We start from the raw sequence: 20,702 nt of genomic DNA on the forward strand, positions 1-20,702 counted from the left end.
AATATAACCCCATGTCTATATGAGTCAATATAATCCCATGTCTATATGAGTCAATATAATCCAATGTCTATATGAGTCAATATAACCCAATGTCTATATGAGTCAATATAACCCCATGTCTATATGAGTCAATATAACCCCATGTCTATATGAGTCAATATAACCCCATGTCTATATGAGTCAATATAACCCCATGTCTATATGAGTCAATATAACCCCATGTCTATATGAGTCAATATGACCCCATGTCTATATGAGTCAATATAATCCCATGTCTATATGAGTCAATATAATCCCATGTCTATATGAGTCAATATAACCCCATGTCTATATGAGTCAATATAATCCAATGTTTATATGAGTCAATATAACCCCATGTCTATATGAGTCAATATAACCCCATGTCTATATGAGTCAATATAACCCCATGTCTATATGAGTCAATATAACCCCATGTCTATATGAGTCAATATAACCCCATGTCTATATGAGTCAATATAACCCCATGTCTATATGAGTCAATATAACCCCATGTCTATATGAGTCAATATAACCCCATGTCTATATGAGTCAATATAACCCCATGCCTTTGAGTCAATATAACCCCATGTCTATATGAGTCAATATAACCCCATGTCTATATGAGTCAATATGACCCCATGTCTATATGAGTCAATATGACCCCATGTCTATATGAGTCAATATGACCCAATGTCTATATGAGTCAATAGAATCCAATGTCTATATGAGTCAATAGAATCCAATGTCTATATGAGTCAATATAACCCCATGTCTATATGAGTCAATATAACCCCATGTCTATATGAGTCAATATAATCCCATGTCTATATGAGTCAATATAATCCAATGTCTATATGAGTCAATATGACCCCATGTCTATATGAGTCAATATGACCCCATGTCTATATGAGTCAATATGACCCCATGTCTATATGAGTCAATATGACCCCATGTCTATATGAGTCAATATAACCCCATGTCTATATGAGTCAATATGACCCCATGTCTATATGAGTCAATATAATCCCATGTCTATATGAGTCAATATAACCCCATGTCTATATGAGTCAATATAATCCAATGTTTATATGAGTCAATATAACCCCATGTCTATATGAGTCAATATAACCCCATGTCTATATGAGTCAATATAACCCCATGTCTATATGAGTCAATATAACCCCATGTCTATATGAGTCAATATAACCCCATGTCTATATGAGTCTATATGAGTCAATATAACCCCATGTCTATATGAGTCAATATAACCCCATGTCTATATGAGTCAATATAACCCCATGTCTATATGAGTCAATATAACCCCATGTCTATATGAGTCAATATAACCCCATGCCTTTGAGTCAATATAACCCCATGTCTATATGAGTCAATATAACCCCATGTCTATATGAGTCAATATGACCCCATGTCTATATGAGTCAATATGACCCCATGTCTATATGAGTCAATATGACCCCATGTCTATATGAGTCAATATAATCCAATGTCTATATGAGTCAATAGAATCCAATGTCTATATGAGTCAATAGAATCCAATGTCTATATGAGTCAATATAACCCCATGTCTATATGAGTCAATATAATCCCATGTCTATATGAGTCAATATAATCCAATGTCTATATGAGTCAATATGACCCCATGTCTATATGAGTCAATATGACCCCATGTCTATATGAGTCAATATGACCCCATGTCTATATGAGTCAATATAACCCCATGTCTATATGAGTCAATATAACCCCATGTCTATATGAGTCAATATGACCCCATGTCTATATGAGTCAATATAATCCCATGTCTATATGAGTCAATATAACCCCATGTCTATATGAGTCAATATAACCCCATGACTATATGAGTCAATATAATCCAATGTTTATATGAGTCAATATAACCCAATGTTTATATGAGTCAATATAACCCAATGTTTATATGAGTCAATATAACCCAATGTTTATATGAGTCAATATAACCCCATGTCTATATGAGTCAATATAACCCCATGTCTATATGAGTCAATATAACCCCATGTCTATATGAGTCAATATAACCCCATGTCTATATGAGTCAATATAACCCCATGTCTATATGAGTCAATATAACCCCATGTCTATATGAGTCAATATAACCCCATGTCTATATGAGTCAATATAACCCCATGTCTATATGAGTCAATATAACCCCATGCCTTTGAGTCAATATAACCCCATGTCTATATGAGTCAATATAATCCAATGTCTATATGAGTCAATATGACCCCATGTCTATATGAGTCAATATGACCCCATGTCTATATGAGTCAATATGACCCCATGTCTATATGAGTCAATAGAATCCAATGTCTATATGAGTCAATAGAATCCAATGTCTATATGAGTCAATATAATCCCATGTCTATATGAGTCAATATAACCCCATGTCTATATGAGTCAATATAACCCATGTCTATATGAGTCAATATAACCCCATGTCTATATGAGTCAATATAACCCCATGTCTATATGAGTCAATATGACCCCATGTCTATATGAGTCAATATGACCCCATGTCTGTATGAGTCAATATAACCCCATGTCTGTATGAGTCAATATAACCCCATGTCTGTATGAGTCAATATAATCCCATGTCTATATGAGTCAATATGACCCCATGTCTATATGAGTCAATATAACCCCATGTCTATATGAGTCAATATGACCCCATGTCGATATGAGTCAATATGACCCCATGTCTATATGAGTCAATATGACCCCATTTCTATATGAGTCAATATAACCCCATGTCTATATGAGTCAATATAATCCAATGTCTATATGAGTCAATAGAATCCAATGTCTATATGAGTCAATATAACCCCATGCCTTTGAGTCAATATAATCCCATGTCTATATGAGTCAATATAACCCCATGTCTATATGAGTCAATATGACCCCATGTCTATATGAGTCAATATAATCCCATGTCTATATGAGTCAATATAATCCCATGTCTATATGAGTCAATATAAACCCCATGTCTATATGAGTCAATATAATCCAATGTCTATATGAGTCAATAGAATCCAATGTCTATATGAGTCAATAGAATCCAATGTCTATATGAGTCAATATAACCCCATGTCTACATGAGTCAATATAACCCAATGCCTTTGAGTCAATATAATCCCATGTCTATATGAGTCAATATGACCCCATGTCTGTATGAGTCAATATAACCCCATGTCTATATGAGTCAATATGACCCCATGTATATATGAGTCAATATAACCCAATGTCTATGTGAGTCAATATGACCCCATGCCTATGAGGCAATATGACCCATTGTCTGTATGAGTCAATATGACCCCATGTCTATATGAGTCAATATAACCTAATGTCTATATGAGTCAATATAACCCCATGCCTTTGAGTCAATATAATCCCATGTCTATATGAGTCAATATGACCCCATGTCTATATGAGTCAATATGACCCCATGTCTATATGAGTCAATATGACCCCATGTCTATATGAGTCAATATAACCCCATGTCTATATGAGTCAATATAATCCAATGTCTATATGAGTCAATATAACCCCATGCCTTTGAGTCAATATAATCCCATGTCTATATGAGTCAATATAACCCCATGTCTATATGAGTCAATATAACCCCATGCCTTTGAGTCAATATAATCCCATGTCTATATGAGTCAATATGACCCCATGTCTATATGAGTCAATATGACCCCATGTCTATATGAGTCAATATGACCCCATGTCTACATGAGTCAATATAACCCCATGTCTATATGAGTCAATATAATCCAATGTCTATATGAGTCAATATAACCCCATGTCTATATGAGTCAATATAACCCATGTCTATATGAGTCAATATAACCCCATGTCTATATGAGTCAATATAACCCCATGTCTATATGAGTCAATATGACCCCATGTCTATATGAGTCAATATGACCCCATGTCTATATGAGTCAATATGACCCCATGTCTGTATGAGTCAATATAACCCCATGTCTATATGAGTCAATATAATCCCATGTCTATATGAGTCAATATAACCCCATGTCTATATGAGTCAATATGACCCCATGTCTATATGAGTCAATATAACCCCATGTCTATATGAGTCAATATGACCCCATGTCGATATGAGTCAATATGACCCCATGTCTATATGAGTCAATATGACCCCATTTCTATATGAGTCAATATAACCCCATGTCTATATGAGTCAATATAATCCAATGTCTATATGAGTCAATAGAATCCAATGTCTATATGAGTCAATATAACCCCATGCCTTTGAGTCAATATAATCCCATGTCTATATGAGTCAATATAACCCCATGTCTATATGAGTCAATATGACCCCATGTCTATATGAGTCAATATAATCCCATGTCTATATGAGTCAATATAATCCCATGTCTATATGAGTCAATATAACCCCATGTCTATATGAGTCAATATAATCCAATGTCTATATGAGTCAATATAATCCAATGTCTATATGAGTCAATAGAATCCAATGTCTATATGAGTCAATATAACCCCATGTCTACATGAGTCAATATAACCCAATGCCTTTGAGTCAATATAATCCCATGTCTATATGAGTCAATATGACCCCATGTCTGTATGAGTCAATATAACCCCATGTCTATATGAGTCAATATGACCCCATGTATATATGAGTCAATATAACCCAATGTCTATGTGAGTCAATATGACCCCATGCCTATGAGGCAATATGACCCATTGTCTGTATGAGTCAATATGACCCCATGTCTATATGAGTCAATATAACCTAATGTCTATATGAGTCAATATAACCCCATGCCTTTGAGTCAATATAATCCCATGTCTATATGAGTCAATATGACCCCATGTCTATATGAGTCAATATGACCCCATGTCTATATGAGTCAATATGACCCCATGTCTATATGAGTCAATATAACCCCATGTCTATATGAGTCAATATAATCCAATGTCTATATGAGTCAATATAACCCCATGCCTTTGAGTCAATATAATCCCATGTCTATGAGTCAATATAACCCCATGTCTATATGAGTCAATATAACCCCATGCCTTTGAGTCAATATAATCCCATGTCTATATGAGTCAATATGACCCCATGTCTATATGAGTCAATATGACCCCATGTCTATATGAGTCAATATGACCCCATGTCTACATGAGTCAATATAACCCCATGTCTATATGAGTCAATATAATCCAATGTCTATATGAGTCAATATAACCCCATGCCTTTGAGTCAATATAATCCCATGTCTATATGAGTCAATATAATCCAATGTCTATATGAGTCAATATAACCCCATGTCTATATGAGTCAATATAACCCATGTCTATATGAGTCAATATAACCCCATGTCTATATGAGTCAATATAACCCCATGTCTATATGAGTCAATATGACCCCATGTCTGTATGAGTCAATATAACCCCATGTCTATATGAGTCAATATGACCCCATGTATATATGAGTCAATATAACCCAATGTCTATGTGAGTCAATATGACCCCATGCCTATGAGGCAATATGACCCATTGTCTGTATGAGTCAATATGACCCCATGTCTATATGAGTCAATATAACCTAATGTCTATATGAGTCAATATAACCCCATGTCTATATGAGTCAATATAACCCCATGCCTGTATGAGTCAATGTAACCCCATGCCTGTATGAGTCAATATAATCCCATGTCTATATGAGTCAATATGACCCCATGTCTATATGAGTCAATATAACCCCATGCCTTTGAGTCAATATAATCCCATGTCTATATGAGTCAATATAACCCCATGTCTATATGAGTCAATATAACCCCATGTCTATATGAGTCAATATAACCCCATGTCTGTATGAGTCAATGTAACCCCATGTCTATATGAGTCAATATAACCCCATGCCTTTGAGTCAATATAATCCCATGTCTATATGAGTCAATATGACCCCATGTCTATATGAGTCAATATGACCCCATGTCTATATGAGTCAATATGACCCCATGTCTATATGAGTCAATATGACCCCATGTCTATATGAGTCAATATGACCCCATGTCTATATGAGTCAATATAACCCCATGTATATATGAGTCAATATAACCCCATGTCTATATGAGTCAATATAATCCCATGTCTATATGAGTCAATATAACCCCATGTCTATATGAGTCAATATAATCCAATGTCTATATGAGTCAATATAATCCAATGTCTATATGAGTCAATATAATCCAATGTCTATATGAGTCAATATAATCCAATGTCTATATGAGTCAATAAACCCCATGCCTTTGAGTCAATATAATCCAATGTCTATATGAGTCAATATAATCCAATGTCTATATGAGTCAATATAATCCAATGTCTATATGAGTCAATATAACCCCATGCCTTTGAGTCAATATAATCCCATGTCTATATGAGTCAATATAATCCAATGTCTATATGAGTCAATATAACCCCATGTCTATATGAGTCAATATAACGCCATGTCTATATGAGTCAATATAACCCATGTCTATATGAGTCAATATAACCCCATGTCTATATGAGTCAATATAACCCATGTCTATATGAGTCAATATAACCCGATGTCTATATGAGTCAATATAACCCCATGTCTATATGAGTCAATATGACCCCATGTCTCTATGAGTCAATATAACCCCATGTCTATATGAGTCAATATGACCCCATGTATATATGAGTCAATATAACCCAATGTCTATGTGAGTCAATATGACCCCATGCCTATGAGGCAATATGACCCATTGTCTGTATGAGTCAATATGACCCCATGTCTATATGAGTCAATATAACCTAATGTCTATATGAGTCAATATAACCCCATGCCTTTGAGTCAATATAATCCCATGTCTATATGAGTCAATATGACCCCATGTCTATATGAGTCAATATGACCCCATGTCTATATGAGTCAATATGACCCCATGTCTATATGAGTCAATATAATCCAATGTCTATATGAGTCAATATAACCCCATGCCTTTGAGTCAATATAATCCCATGTCTATATGAGTCAATATAACCCCATGTCTATATGAGTCAATATAACCCCATGCCTTTGAGTCAATATAATCCCATGTCTATATGAGTCAATATGACCCCATGTCTATATGAGTCAATATGACCCCATGTCTATATGAGTCAATATCACCCCATGTCTATATGAGTCAATATAACCCCATGTCTATATGAGTCAATATAATCCAATGTCTATATGAGTCAATATAACCCCATGCCTTTGAGTCAATATAATCCCATGTCTATATGAGTCAATATAATCCAATGTCTATATGAGTCAATATAACCCCATGTCTATGAGTCAATATAACCCATGTCTATATGAGTCAATATAACCCCATGTCTATATGAGTCAATATAACCCCATGTCTATATGAGTCAATATGACCCCATGTCTGTATGAGTCAATATAACCCCATGTCTATATGAGTCAATATGACCCCATGTATATATGAGTCAATATAACCCAATGTCTATGTGAGTCAATATGACCCCATGCCTATGAGGCAATATGACCCATTGTCTGTATGAGTCAATATGACCCCATGTCTATATGAGTCAATATAACCTAATGTCTATATGAGTCAATATAACCCCATGTCTATATGAGTCAATATAACCCCATGCCTGTATGAGTCAATGTAACCCCATGTCTATATGAGTCAATATAACCCCATGCCTTTGAGTCAATATGACCCCATGTCTATATGAGTCAATATGACCCCATGTCTATATGAGTCAATATAACCCCATGTCTATATGAGTCAATATAACCCCATGTCTATATGAGTCAATATAACCCCATGCCTATATGAGTCAATATAACCCCATGCCTATATGAGTCAATATAACCCCATCCCTATATGAGTCTATATAACCCCATGCCTATATGAGTCAATATAACCCCATGCCTATATGAGTCAATATAACCCCATGCCTATATGAGTCAATATAACCCCATGCCTATATGAGTCAATATAACCCCATGCCTATATGAGTCAATATAACCCCATGCCTATATGAGTCAATATAACCCCATGCCTATATGAGTCAATATGACCCATTGTCTATGAGTCAATATAACCCCATGCCTATATGAGTCAATATAACCCCATGTCTATATGAGTCAATATAACCCCATGTCTATATGAGTCAATATAACCCCATGCCTGTATGAGTCAATGTAACCCCATGTCTATATGAGTCAATATAACCCCATGCCTTTGAGTCAATATGACCCCATGTCTATATGAGTCAATATAACCCCACGTCTGTATGAGTCAATATGACCCCACGTCTGTATGAGTCAATGTAACCCCATGTGTATACACAGAGTACACCAGACATTAGGAACCTAATAGTGAGTTGCACCCCCCCTTTCACACTCAGAACAGCATCAGTTTGTCAGGGCATGGACTCTACAAGGTGTTGAAAGCGTTCCACAGGGATGCTGACCCATGTTGACTCCAGTGCTTCCCACAGTTGTGTCAAGTTGGCTTGATGTCCTTCGGGTGGTGGGCCATTCTCGATACACACAGGAAACTACTAAGAGTGAAAAACACAGCAGCATTGCAGTTCTTGACAAAAACCGGTGCGCCTGGCACCTACTACCATACCCTGTTCAAAGGCTTTTAAATATTTTATCTTGCCCATTCACCCTCTGAATGGCTCACATACACAATCCATGTCTCAATTGTCTCAAGGCTTAAAACTCCTTATTTAACCTGTCTCCTCCCTTCCATCCACACTGATTGAAGTGGATTTAACAGGTGACATCAATAAGGGATCATAGCTTCTTTCACCTGGATTCACCTGGTCAGTCTACAGTGTGTCATGGAAAGAGCAGGTGTTCCTAATATTTTATCACTCAGTACATGTTTCTTTATGTTTGTCATAGAGCCAGTCTGGAATTGAGGGGTACTGGCTACCTGAGATGTTCCAGACTTCCACCCATCATCAAATCTACCAGAACCCACGAGCCTCTGCACCAGGAAAGACCCGCAGGTCCAGCTGGGTACAGGTTAGATACCTTTCTCAATGTAGGTTCTAACTAATTACTCACGGCCCAATTTGAGGAAGAGGAGCTACTCACAAAGTAACTCTACAGGGGCGTCAGGACACCCCTGGGGGACCCCGCCACAGTCCTGCTAATAATGGAGTCTCACGCTTCTCCCCACCCAGGTATAGTCTATATACAGCAATCATCCCTCCCCAGGTATAGTCTATATACAGCAATCATCCCTCCCCAGGTATAGTCTACATACAGTAATCATCCCTCCCCAGGTGTAGTCTACATACAGCAATCATCCCTCCCCAGGTATAGTCTACATACAGCAATCATCCCTCCCCAGGTGTAGTCTATATACAGCAATCATCCCTCCCCAGGTATAGTCTATATACAGCAATCATCCCTCCCCAGGTGTAGTCTACATACAGCAATCATCCCTCCCCAGGTATAGTCTACATACAGCAATCATCCCTCCCCAGGTGTAGTCTATATACAGCAATCATCCCTTCCCAGGTATAGTCTATATACAGCAATCATCCCTCCCCAGGCGTAGTCTACATACAGCAATCATCCCTCCCCAGGTATAGTCTACATACAGCAATCATCCCTCCCCAGGTGTAGTCTACATACAGCAATCATCCCTCCCCAGGTGTAGTCTACATACAGCAATCATCCCTCCCCAGGTATAGTCTACATACAGCAATCATCCCTCCCCAGGTATAGTCTACATACAGCAATCATCCCTTCCCAGGTATAGTCTACATACAGCAATCATCCCTCCCCAGGTATAGTCTACATACAGTAATCATCCCTCCCCAGGTATAGTCTATATACAGCAATCATCCCTCCCCAGGTATAGTCTATATACAGCAATCATCCCTCCCCAGGTATAGTCTACATAAAGTAATCATCCCTCCCCAGGTATAGTCTATATACAGCAATCATCCCTCCCCAGGTGTAGTCTATATACAGTAATCATCCCTCCCCAGGTATAGTCTACATACAGTAATCATCCCTCCCCAGGTGTAGTCTACGTACAGTAATCTGTTTTCACAGCTTTAGCTCCTCTAAATATGAGTGTCTTGTTCGTTAAATTCATGGCAACAAATGAAAAGAGAGGTGAAGAGGAGAAAGAAGTGCCTCGTCAATATCTCCGGCAGCAGACAATCGCGGTCTCATTTTCTGCTTATTAATGATTTAAAGGCTGGTTAGTCTGCTGCCTGAGGCAGGAGGAAACGGGGGGGAGCAGGAGAGGAGAACGGGGGAAGCAGGAGGAGAGGAACTCTGAGACATTCATTTAACTATCTGGTTCGAGAAAGAGGGAGAGAGAGGTTAAGAGCCTGAGCTGAACTGGAGAGTTGTGAGGGCGATGCAGATTACACACACACACACACACACACACACACACACACACACACACACACACACACACACACACAAACACAAACACAAACACAAACACAAACACAAACACAAACCACACACACACACACACACACACAAAAACCACACACACACACACACACACACACACAAAAACCACAATCTCCTCTAGCATGGAACGCAGTTGGACTAATAAAATGGCCGTAAAGTGGCTCAATATGAAATAAAAAGGAAGACGTGCTTCTGGAATGCAAACAGCCAATAGGAGGGCTAGCTTTCTGTCAATCAGCCAATAGGAGGGCTGGCTTTCTGTCAAACAGCCAATAGGAGGGCTAGCTTTCTGTCGAACAGCCAATACGGAGGGATAGCTTTCTGTCAAACAGCCAATACGGAGGGCTAGCTTTCTATCAAACAGCCAATAGGAGGGCTAGCTTTCTGTCGAACAGCCAATACGGAGGGATAGCTTTCTGTCAAACAGCCAATACGGAGGGATAGCTTTCTGTCAAACAGCCAATACGGAGGGCTAGCTTTCTATCAAACAGCCAATACGGAGGGATAGCTTTCTGTCAATCAGCCAATAGGAGGGCTGGCTTTCTGTCAAACAGCCAATACGGAGGGCTAGCTTTCTGTCAAACAGCCAACACGGAGGGCTAGCTTTCTGTCAAACAGCCAATACGGAGAGCTAGCTTTCTGTCAAACAGCCAATACGGAGGGCTAGCTTTCTGTCCAACAGCCAATACGGAGGGCTAGCTTTCTATCAAACAGCCAATACGGAGAGCTAGCTTTCTGTCCAACAGCCAATACGGAGGGCTAGCTTTCTGTAGAACAGCCAATACGGAGGGCTAGCTTTCTGTCCAACAGCCAATACGGAGGGCTAGCTTTCTTAGAACAGCCAATACGGAGGGCTAGCTCGTAAAAGGCAGGATTTAGAACGGGGGGGTAAATTTCAGGATAATAATCCATTAACTATAAGTGATATTGGAGTTTCGGTGTTCCTTTTTGGATAAAGTGAAAATGTCAAAGCATCATTCGTGGAACGAACAAACTGCTAGTGATTGAAATGTTTTATTGGTCTTTTATTGAATTGAGATTATCCATCTCTGACACGATAATGAGAAGATTCAGAACAATTCCTAAAACCGAGGATGGATCTCTCCAGGGATATAAAACACAAGCTTGTTTTGGACAATACACCGTGCTGCCGTGTTCACTCTGCAAACTGACTCTGACAATAAATGTCAATGTACAACATATTATACTCTAAATGCCAGCCGTTTTCCACAGAGAGAGAGAAAACATGAAATCCCTTTTCAAAACATGTTAGAAATCAGAGCACCTCCATGTCCCTGTTGTCTCTGTGTCTCTCTGCTTTGCATGATGGTAAGACTGAATTCTCAGTCTCTATTCACATTTTGTTGTAGGCCTGAGAAGAAGGGAGATGTTCCCCCTGGATTTCCAGAGAAGAAGACTGTTGGTCTGAAGAAGCAGGGAGATGTTCCCTCTGGACTTCCTGAGAAGAAGACTGTTGGTCTGAAGAAGCAGGGAGATGTTCCCTCTGGACTTCCTGAGAAGAAGGGAGATATTCCCCCTGGACTTCCTGAGAAGAAGGGAGATGTTCCCCCTGGACTTCCTGAGAAGAAGGGAGATGTTCCCTCTGGACTTCCTGAGAAGAAGAGTGTTGGTCTGAAGAAGCAGGGAGATGTTCCCCCTGGACTGCCAGAGAAGAAGACTGTTGGTCTGAAGAAGAGTTTTAATAATGAGGACCTCCTCAAAGCACCTGTTGTGACCATGTCCAAGATCATTTCTGATCCACCTCCAACTAAGACCCAACGCATCACGTTCCACAGCCCCGCGCCGCAGGCCGTGTACCCGATAACCCTTGACAACGAAACGCAAACCAGGAAGCCAGAGGAAGATAGAAAACCCCCGTATCCCAGAGTCCTCTCTTCTACAGCCACCTGCGCTATATCTAACACCATCGGTCCTGAGAAAGTATACAGATTCCAGCCACACCTTCTGAGAGATAACACCCCTCCATACTCTGAGTGGACCGATCCAAAGGCTTTAACCCAAGGAAGGACTGAGTGGACTGAACCAAGGGCTCCAACCCAGGGGAGGGGAGCGATGCTGTTGATCAGACTGAGCATCACATGGTCCAAGGCTGAGAACAGCAGCAACCTGAGACAGCCACAGTCCCAGTCTCAGCTCCAGCGTTGCCCCATCCGTCCCCTGAAACCAGCCCTGAGAAGACTACCCATCTCCAACACAAGGAGGCTGAGGGACTGGGGGAGACTGGGGACGACGTTGGGGTGTCTGTGGGAGGAGGAGGAGGAGGGGTGTGTCCCAGTCCAGCCTGGGTTACTGGAACCCTTTACAGGGTTTAAAGAGCACCTCTGTCGCCAGCTTCTCCACCCCCCCCCCCTAGCTCAGCTCCCGGAGAAGGCCTCAGAGGGAGACCATATAGACACACAGGCAGACAGACAGGCAGACAGAACAGTAGACAGACAGTATAGACAGACAGGTAGACAGACAGGTATATAGACAGGTAGACAGACAGGTAGACAGACAGGTAGACAGACAGGTAGACAGACAGGTAGACAGACTGGTAGATAGACTGGTAGATAGACCGGTAGACAGACAGGTAGACACACCGGTAGATAGACAGTATCGACAGACCGGCAGACAGACCGGTAGACAGACCGGTAGACAGACCGGTAGACAGACAGGTAGATAGACCGGTAGACAGACCGGCAGACAGACCGGCAGACAGACAGGTAGACAGACAGTATCGACAGACAGACAGTATAATATAATAATAATATATGCCATTTAGCAGACGCTTTTATCCAAAGCGACTTACAGTCATGTGTGCATACATTCTACGTATGGGTGGTCCCGGGAATCGAACCCACTACCCTGGCGTTACAAGCGCCATGCTCTACCAACTGAGCTACAGAGACAGACAGTATAGACAGACAGGCAGACAGACAGGCAGACAGACAGGCAGACAGACAGGCAGACAGGCAGACAGACCGGCAGACAGACCGGTAGATAGACAGTATCGACAGACCGGCAGACAGACCGGCAGACAGACCGGCAGACAGACCGGCAGACAGACCGGCAGACAGACAGTATCGACAGACAGGCAGACAGACCGGTAGATAGACAGTATAGACAGACAGACAGTATAGACAGACAGTATAGACAGACAGGCAGACAGACCGGCAGACAGACCGGCAGACAGACCGGTAGACAGACCGGCAGACAGACAGTATCGACAGACAGACAGTATCGACAGACAGACAGTATCGACAGACAGTATAGACAGACAGGCAGACAGACAGGCAGACAGACCGGCAGACAGACCGGTAGATAGACAGTATCGACAGACCGGCAGACAGCCCAGCAGACAGACCGGCAGACAGGCCGGCAGACAGACAGTATCGACAGACAGGCAGACAGACCGGTAGATAGACAGTATAGACAGACAGACAGTATAGACAGACAGTATAGACAGACAGGCAGACAGACCGGCAGACAGACCGGCAGACAGACCGGTAGACAGACCGGCAGACAGACAGGTAGACAGACAGACAGTATCGACAGACAGACAGTATCGACAGACAGACAGTATCGACAGACAGACAGTATCGACAGACAGTATAGACAGACAGGCAGACAGACAGGCAGACAGACCGGCAGACAGACCGGTAGATAGACAGTATCGACAGACCGGCAGACAGCCCGGCAGACAGACCGGCAGACAGGCCGGCAGACAGACAGTATCGACAGACAGGCAGACAGACCGGTAGATAGACAGTATAGACAGACAGACAGTATAGACAGACAGTATAGACAGACAGGCAGACAGACCGGCAGACAGACCGGCAGACAGACCGGTAGACAGACCGGCAGACAGACAGTATCGACAGACAGGCAGACAGACCGGTAGATAGACAGTATAGACAGACCGGCAGACAGACAGGTAGATAGACGGTATAGACAGGTAGACAGACCGGTAGACAGACCGGTAGACAGACAGTATCGACAGACATGTAGATAGACATGTAGACAGACATGTAGACAGACCGGTAGACAGACATGTAGATAGACATGTAGATAGACATGTAGACAGACCGGTAGATAGACAGTATCGACAGACAGGTAGACAGGCCGGTAGATAGACAGGTAGACAGACAGGTAGACAGACCGATAGACAGACCGATAGACAGACCGATAGACAGACATGTAGACAGACCGGTAGATAGACAGTATCGACAGACAGGTAGACAGACCGGTAGATAGACAGTATCGACAGACCGACAGACAGACCGGCAGACCGACAGACAGACAGACCGACAGACAGACCGACAGACAGACCGACAGACAGACAGGTAGACAGACCGGTAGATAGACAGTATCGACAGACAGGTAGACAGACCGGTAGATAGACAGTATCGACAGACCTGCAGACAGACCGGCAGACAGACCGGCAGACAGACCGGCAGACAGACCGGTAGATAGACAGTATCGACAGACCGGCAGACAGACCGGCAGACAGACCGGCAGACAGACCGGCAGACAGACCGGCAGACAGACCGGCAGACAGACAGTATAGACAGACAGGTAGACAGACCGGTAGACAGACCGGTAGATAGACAGGTATAGACAGGTAGATAGACAGTAATAATAATAATAATAATATATGCCATTTAGCAGACGCTTTTATCCAAAGCGACTTACAGTCATGTGTGCATATAGACAGACCGGTAGACAGACAGGTAGACAGACCGGCAGACAGACTGGCAGACAGACCGGCAGACAGACCGGCAGACAGACTGGCAGACAGACTGGCAGACAGACCGGGAGACAGACCGGCAGACAGACCGGCAGACAGACCGGCAGACAGACCGGTAGATAGACCGGTAGATAGACAGACCGGTAGACAGACAGGTAGACAGACAGGCAGACAGACAGTATAGACAGACAGGTAGATAGACCGGTAGACAGACCGGTAGACAGACAGTATCGGCAGACAGGCAGACAGACCGGTAGATAGACAGGTATAGACAGGTAGATAGACAGTATAGACAGACCGGTAGACAGACAGGTAGACAGACCGGCAGACAGACCGGCAGACAGACCGGCAGACAGACCGGCAGACAGACCGGCAGACAGACCGGCAGACAGACAGGTAGATAGACAGACCGGTAGATAGACAGAACGGTAGACAGACAGGTAGACAGACAGGTAGATAGAACGGCAGACAGACCGGCAGACAGACCAGTAGACAGATCGGTAGATAGACAGGTAGATAGACAGACCGGTAGACAGACCGGTAGACAGACCGGTAGACATACAGGTAGACAGACAGGTAGACAGACCGGCAGACAGACCGGCAGACTGACCGGTAGATAGACAGACCGGTAGACAGACAGGTAGACAGACCGGCAGACAGACAGGCAGACAGACAGACAGACAGACAGACAGACAGACAGACAGACAGACAGACAGGCAGGCAGACAGACAGACAGACAGACAGGCAGACTGACAGGCAGACTGACAGGCAGACAGACCGGTAGATAGACAGACCGGTAAACAGACAGGTAGACAGACAGTATAGACAGACAGGTAGGTTTTAGGCTGGGTTTCTGTACAGCACTTTGAGATATCAGCTGATGTACGAAGGGCTATATAAATAAATTTGATTTGATTTGATTTGAGGTAGACAGACAGTATAGACAGACAGGTAGACAGACAGTATAGACAGACAGGTAGACAGACAGTATAGACAGACCGGTAGACAGACAGGTAGACAGACCGGCAGACAGACCGGCAGACAGACCGGCAGACAGACCGGTAGATAGACAGACCGGTAAACAGACAGGTAGACAGACCGTATAGACAGACCAGGTAGACAGACAGTATAGACAGACAGGTAGACAGACAGTATAGACAGACAGTATAGACAGACAGTATAGACAGACCGGTAGACAGACAGTATAGACAGACAGGTAGACAGACCGGTAATGTCCCAGGCTCCACAGGGGAATACCCTCCAGACCCCCTGCAGTACTCTGCCAGCCCATACCGTGCAGCTGTCTGGATCTCAGGGTCCAGGAGGGGCTCTACCCAGAATCCCCATGACCAGACCAACTCCTTCCCCCAAGCTCCCCCTCCTTCACTCACACAGTAAGAACAGGCATGCAGCATACAGCATAGATAGATGGTCTGTTTTACATGGAGCTGTCACTCGACAGGCCTGTTCTACCACGGAACCGTCAATCTACAGGCCTGTTCTACCATGGAACCGTCACTCTGCAGGCCTGTTCTACCACGGAACCGTCACTCTTACAGGCCTGTTCTACCACGGAACCGTCACTCGACAGGCCTGTTCTACCACGGAACCGTCAATCTACAGGCCTGTTCTACCACGGAACCGTCACTCTGCAGGCCTGTTCTACCACGGAACCGTCACTCTTACAGGCCTGTTCTACCACGGAACCGTCACTCGACAGGCCTGTTCTACCACGGAACCGTCACTCTACAGGCCGGTTCTAACTCGAAACTGTCACTCTACAGGCCTGTTCTACCAAGGAACCGTCAATCTTTAGAGGCGCCGAGACACAGCCCTGGGGGACTCTGCCTTCAGCACTGCTAATAAGGAGGATAATTGTTTTAGCTATACAGAGGATTGCTACGGCCTGGTCTGCTGAGACGAGCACCATCCCAAAACACACAGTATGGTCAGTCCAGACACCACAGAGACGAGGCCTCCTAAATGGTACACTATCCTTATACAGGGCCCATAGGGCTCTGGTCAGAAGTAATGCAACTCTATACGAAATAGGGACTCGGCCATGGCCTGAACGATAGTCATTGACGTTGGTTGTAGTGGTGTGAGAGAGAGTTGTTTGTTAGCTGTGACAAGACTATAAAGTCTGTAAAAATCTCTGTCCTGTGTAGTTAGCTACTACATTCTGTTCTCTATGTCCTGTGTAGTTAGCTGCTACATTCTCTATGTCCTGTGTAGTTAGCTGCTACATTCTCTATGTCCTGTGTAGTTAGCTGCTACATTCTGTTCTCTATGTCTTGTGTAGTTAGCTGCTACATTCTGTTCTCTATGTCCTGTGTAGTTAGCTGCTACATTCTGTTCTCTATGTCTTGTGTAGTTAGCTGATACATTCTCTATGTCCTGTGTAGTTAGCTGATACATTCTGTTCTCTATGTCCTGTGTAGTTAGCTGATACATTCTGCTCTCTCTCTGACAAGTTGGCTTGTGAAGATCACTCTGTCAATGCATGTTTTTTTTGTAGTTTTCTCGACAAATCCTCTATTTTGGAGAGCACCATCTTATTCTGTATACTGATTATAATATTACCATTGTAATATGTACCCCCCCCCTCCTTACATTTCCATGTGTTGAATTGCGACAACGGTTTCTTAACCAGCATTCACTAAAATGTTTCTTTACATGACGATTTTCTCTATTGAAGAAATAAACATTCGCTTCAATGGGCTAAAATGGACATATGTTGGCAAGATAAGCAATAATTCGGGAGGGAGGGAGGAGGGGGGGAGGAGGAGGGAGGAAGGGAGGAGGGAGGAGAGGGAGGGGGGGGGAGGAGGGAGGAAGGGAGGGAGGGGAGGAGGAGAGGGGGAGGGGGGAGGGAGGGGAGGAGGGGGAGGGAGGGAGGGAGGAGGAGGAGGGAGGGGGGAGGAGGAGGGAGGAAGGGAGGGAGGAGGTGGACCAGGGGGGGAGAATGAGCTGGGTTTTCAGCAACACAGACCCTGGAGTCAATCTCAGGTTTAACACTCTGATAGTCTGGTCAGTCATTAGCCAGCAGACTGGTCTCCCGGGCCTGGGAGGAAGGCCCCTAGCGGATTCACAAATTCTCCACATTCCTGACTAAAACAGGGACAGGGTGTGGGCCCCTACACCAGGGCTAAAGTGGGAGGTGTAGGGTGGGCCCCTACAACAGGGCTAGAGTGTGAGGTGTAGGGTGGGCCCCTACACCAGGGCTAGAGTGGGCCCCTACACCAGGGCTAGAGTGGGAGGTGTAGGGTGGGCCCCTACACCAGGGCTAGGGTGGGAGGTGCAGGGTGGGCCCCTACAACAGGGCTAGGGTGGGAGGTGTAGGGTGGGTCCCTACACCAGGGCTAGGGTGGGAGGTGTAGGGTGGGCCCCTACACCAGGGCTAGGGTGGGAGGTGTAGGGTGGGCCCCTACAACAGGGCTAGGGTGGGAGGTGCAGGGTGGGCCCCTACAACAGGGCTAGGGTGGGAGGTGCAGGGTGGGCCCCTACAACAGGGCTAGGGTGGGAAGTGTAGAGTGGGCCCCTACAACAGGGCTAGGGGGTGGGAGGTGCAGGGTGGGCCCCTACAACAGGGCTAGGGTGGGAGGTGTAGGGTGGGCCCCTAAAACAGGGCTAGAGTGGGAGGTGTAGGGTGGGCCCCTACAACAGGGCTAGGGTGGGAGGTGCAGGGTGGGCCCCTACAACAGGGCTAGGGTGGGAGGTGCAGGGTGGGCCCCTACAACAGGGCTAGGGTGGGAAGTGTAGAGTGGGCCCCTACAACAGGGCTAGGGTGGGAGGTGCAGGGTGGGCCCCTACAACAGGGCTAGGGTGGGAGGTGTAGGGTGGGCCCCTACAACAGGGCTAGGGTGGGAGGTGTAGGGTGGGCCCCTACAACAGGGCTAGGGTGGGAGGTGTAGGGTGTTCCCCTACAACAGGGCTAGAGTGGGAGGTGTAGGGTGGGCCCCTACAACAGGGCTAGAGTGGGAGGTGTAGGGTGGGCCCCTACACCAGGGCTAGTGGGCCAGGGTGGGCCCCTACACCAGGGCTAGAGTGGGAGGTGTAGGGTGGGCCCTACAACAGGGCTAGAGTGGGAGGTGCAGGGTGGGCCCCTACAACAGGGCTAGGGTGGGAGGTGTAGGGTGGGCCCCTACAACAGGGCTAGAGTGGGAGGTGTAGGGTGGGCCCCTAAAACAGGGCTAGAGTGGGAGGTGTAGGGTGGGCCCCTACAACAGGGCTAGGGTGGGAGGTGCAGGGTGGGCCCCTACAACAGGGCTAGGGTGGGAAGTGTAGGGTGGGCCCCTACAACAGGGCTAGGGTGGGAGGTGCAGGGTGGGCGCCTACAAAAGGGCTAGGGTGGGAGGTGTAGGGTTGGCCCCTACAACAGGGCTAGGGTGGGAGGTGTAGGGTGGGACCCTACAACAGGGCTAGGGTGGGAGGTGTAGGGTGGGCCCCTATAACAGGGCTAGGGTGGGAGGTGTAGGGTGGGCCCCTAAAACAGGGCTCGGGTGGGAGGTGTAGGGTGGGCCCCTACAACAGGGCTAGGGTGGGACCCTACAACAGGGCTAGGGTGGGAGGTGTAGGGTGGGCCCCTAAAACAGGGCTAGAGTGGGAGGTGTAGGGTGGGCCCCTAAAACAGGGCTAGAGTGGGAGGTGTAGGGTGGGCCCCTACAACAGGGCTAGGGTGGGAGGTGCAGGGTGGGCCCCTACAACAGGGCTAGGGTGGGAGGTGTAGGGTGGGCCCCTACAACAGGGCTAGGGTGGGAGGTGCAGGGTGGGCCCCTACAACAGGGCTAGGGTGGGAGGTGTAGGGTGGGCCCCTACAACAGGGCTAGGGTGGGAGGTGCAGGGTGGGCCCCTACAACAGGGCTAGGGTGGGAGTGTATGGAGCAGGGTAGGCCTTATGAGCTCTGGTCTAAAGTAGTGCATTATATAGGGAATAGGGCTCTGGCCTAATGAGTGCACTATATAGGGAATAGGGCTCTGGTCTAAAGTAGTGCACTATATAGGGAATAGGGCTCTGGTCTAAAGTAGTGCACTATATAGGGAATAGGTCTCTGGTCTAAAGTAGTGCACTATATAGGAATAGGGCTCTGGTCTAAAGTGGTGCACTATATAGGGAATAGGGTTCTGGTCTAAAGTAGTGCACTATATAGGGAATAGGGTTCTGGTCTAAAGTAGTGCACTATATAGGGAATAGGGTTCTGGTCTAAAGTAGTGTACTATATAGGGAATAGGGCTCTGGTCTAAAGTAGTGCACTATATAGGGAATATGACTCTGGTCTAAAGTAGTGCACTATATAGGGAATAGGGTTCTGGTCTAAAGTAGTGTACTATATAGGGAATGGGGCTCTGGTCTAAAGTAGTGCACTATATAGGGAATGG

General features: G+C 44.9%; 1 protein-coding gene across 3 annotated transcripts in view; it reads left to right on the forward strand.

Annotated features, from left to right (window-relative positions):
* The window catches only part of LOC118382938 (titin), a 28,334-nt gene extending 10,265 nt beyond the window's left edge, over positions 1-18,069 (forward strand). For 2 of the 3 annotated variants that reach the window (XM_052509863.1, XM_052509864.1), the window contains exons 5-6: positions 9,032-9,154; positions 11,947-13,460. In XM_052509863.1, the coding sequence (XP_052365823.1) occupies positions 9,032-9,154; positions 11,947-13,066 (1,243 nt within the window). In that variant the 3' untranslated portion in view covers positions 13,067-13,460. Of the gene's footprint in view, positions 1-9,031; positions 9,155-11,946; positions 13,461-15,610; positions 15,720-16,396 lie in introns of those variants that run through there. The other variant, XR_008119701.1, reaches the window with a different exon arrangement.
* The last annotated feature ends 2,633 nt before the right edge of the window (positions 18,070-20,702 follow it).

The sequence above is a fragment of the Oncorhynchus keta genome, unplaced genomic scaffold (assembly GCF_023373465.1).
Source record: "Oncorhynchus keta strain PuntledgeMale-10-30-2019 unplaced genomic scaffold, Oket_V2 Un_contig_5049_pilon_pilon, whole genome shotgun sequence".
NCBI lineage: Eukaryota > Metazoa > Chordata > Actinopteri > Salmoniformes > Salmonidae > Oncorhynchus > Oncorhynchus keta.